The sequence below is a fragment of the Pteropus vampyrus genome, unplaced genomic scaffold, assembly GCF_000151845.1.
Source record: "Pteropus vampyrus isolate Shadow unplaced genomic scaffold, Pvam_2.0 Scaffold485, whole genome shotgun sequence".
NCBI classification, from domain to species: domain Eukaryota; kingdom Metazoa; phylum Chordata; class Mammalia; order Chiroptera; family Pteropodidae; genus Pteropus; species Pteropus vampyrus.
This window is the reverse complement of record NW_011889266.1, coordinates 402070-404002: the sequence shown is the minus strand read 5'-3', so window position 1 is coordinate 404002 and position 1933 is coordinate 402070. Positions and strand designations below refer to the sequence as shown.

General features: G+C 59.0%; 1 protein-coding gene across 1 annotated transcript in view; it reads right to left on the bottom strand.

Annotated features, from left to right (window-relative positions):
- ABCC11 (ATP binding cassette subfamily C member 11) overlaps positions 1–1933 on the bottom strand; it is a 33943-nt gene that overhangs the window by 9771 nt on the left and 22239 nt on the right. Inside the window, 3 exon segments of the mRNA XM_023524648.1 lie at positions 710–896; positions 1585–1722; positions 1847–1933. Coding sequence (XP_023380416.1) covers positions 710–896; positions 1585–1722; positions 1847–1933 — 412 coding nt within the window.

Below are 1933 nucleotides of genomic sequence, written 5' to 3'. Positions count from 1 at the left end.
CGGCCCACACCGCAGCTGCCCACCCAGCCCCAGTGCGGCCAGGAGCACGGGGCAGTGCCCGGGGATGGGAGCCACTAGATAGATAAAGGCTCCTGTGTCCCCGCCTGCAGGCGAGATAAGGCTGGGAGCGTCCCACGTGCTTCTCGGGAGACCCCAGCAGAGCCAAGCATGGTGGCCTAGGACAGACCTCAGTGACACGCCCTTGTCCTTATGCTCTGTAAAGTCCAGGAACCCCAGCTCCAGGGAGGGCTGGGACCCTCACCTTTCCAACAGCCTCCTCGGACGCCTCAGAAAACTCGGTGACTGGCCCCGAGCACAAATGGTGACGTGAAAAGGCACCAGCCAGACAACCCAGATGTTGTTCTTGTTCTGCTCTGCTTTTAACCCTCCGCCCGTTCGGACAACTCCTCCCCCCGTGGGCCTCAGCTTCCCCGTCTGCACAATGAGAGGGGTGGACTCTGTCGCCCGTGGGCTCCCTTCAATTCCAATTAGTCTACGATTCCACTAAATATCGTTACGTACAGACTTCCGAGTTCAGAGCCGACAGAAACAGAGCGAAGCGGCCCAGTCCGAAGGCCAAGCACGTGGCTCACCAGCTCACACACGGCCAAAAGCCAGGACGTAATCAGAGTCCCATGGATCTCCCGGGTCGGCCCCCGGGCTACAGACCGACCCCCGCCCTGCCCTGGTCTTGGGGTCTCTCCCTCACCTGCAGAATTAAGTTGATAACCATGGCTTTATAGGAATAGGGGACCGAGGAAGTGCCGAAAGTCACGAACAAGGCCACGACCAAGGTCACCACGTTGGTCATGAGCTCCAGCCTCAGTGCCACCCATCGCATGGACGACAGGAACATCAGCAGGTAGCTGCTCTGTATGTCGATCGGCTTTTCAAACCTGAGAGAGAAAGGTCAACGTGAAAAGCACATGTGTCTGTCTGACCCACGGTTTCCCAAGAGTGCACCGGCTGCTTCCTCCAGCGTCCGGCCGCGAGGCCAGCTCGGACGCCAGCCCCTGCCCGAGGCTTCCTGGAGCCCCGGCTGCAGGCCCCCTCTTCTCCCTCTGAACCCTTGTGGCGTTTTATCTGCTCCACTCCCACGCCGTCTCCCGTTCGACGCGAGGTCGTTACGAAAATGTCATTTCCTTGCGTCTCCCGTCCCCCACCGTGGTTCGGCACAGGCCGTATCTGATGGATCTTTAGAAGCAGGAAAGTCCATATTGCACAGTTAAGCCCCGGCGGCAAGCAGAGGGTTTCTCGTTTGTTTGTTGCAACCAACGTTTCTAAGGCAAACCTGCGGGTGTGACTAACCGAAGGAAATTCTGTTGCCTAGAAAGCCATCGTTCCTTATTATCCTGTTAGGGTTAGATTCCTGCTTGGAAGCAAAGGAAAAAAAGCAGGACAGAGGGCCGAGCCCGTGACGCTTCTCACCGCTAACTCGGTCAACGCGCGCCACCCGCAGCTTCCCAGACATTTCCTACACGCTGACGTCGGTCATCCTCGCGAGCACCGTCGTACAGATGCTCGACTCCGACCTCCCCGCCCGCTCCCCACGGGCCCGTCGTCCTCCGCGCCAGCACAACTCACTCCTTCACAGAATCTTCCGTTTTTCCGTAGACGGGGATGGAGCTGAGGCCGCGCAGCGAGGTGAGGATGTGGGAGACCAGAGGTGACCGGCGATAGACCTCCGGGCTCTTGAACACGTCGATGGCCCTCTTGAAATTCCTGTGGCGAGAAGGACCGCGGGTGACATGGGCCAGCCCTCCTTGGGACCACCCAAGTCTAGGTTGGCCCCAATGTCGCACCCCAACTCACAAAGCCAGTCCACAAGCAAGAAGAACCCACTCACACATAGTACGTGATGCACAGGATGGCCATGAGGACCCCTACGAGCAAGATGTACAGAGACAGCACGGCGGCCATCAGCAGGTTGAGG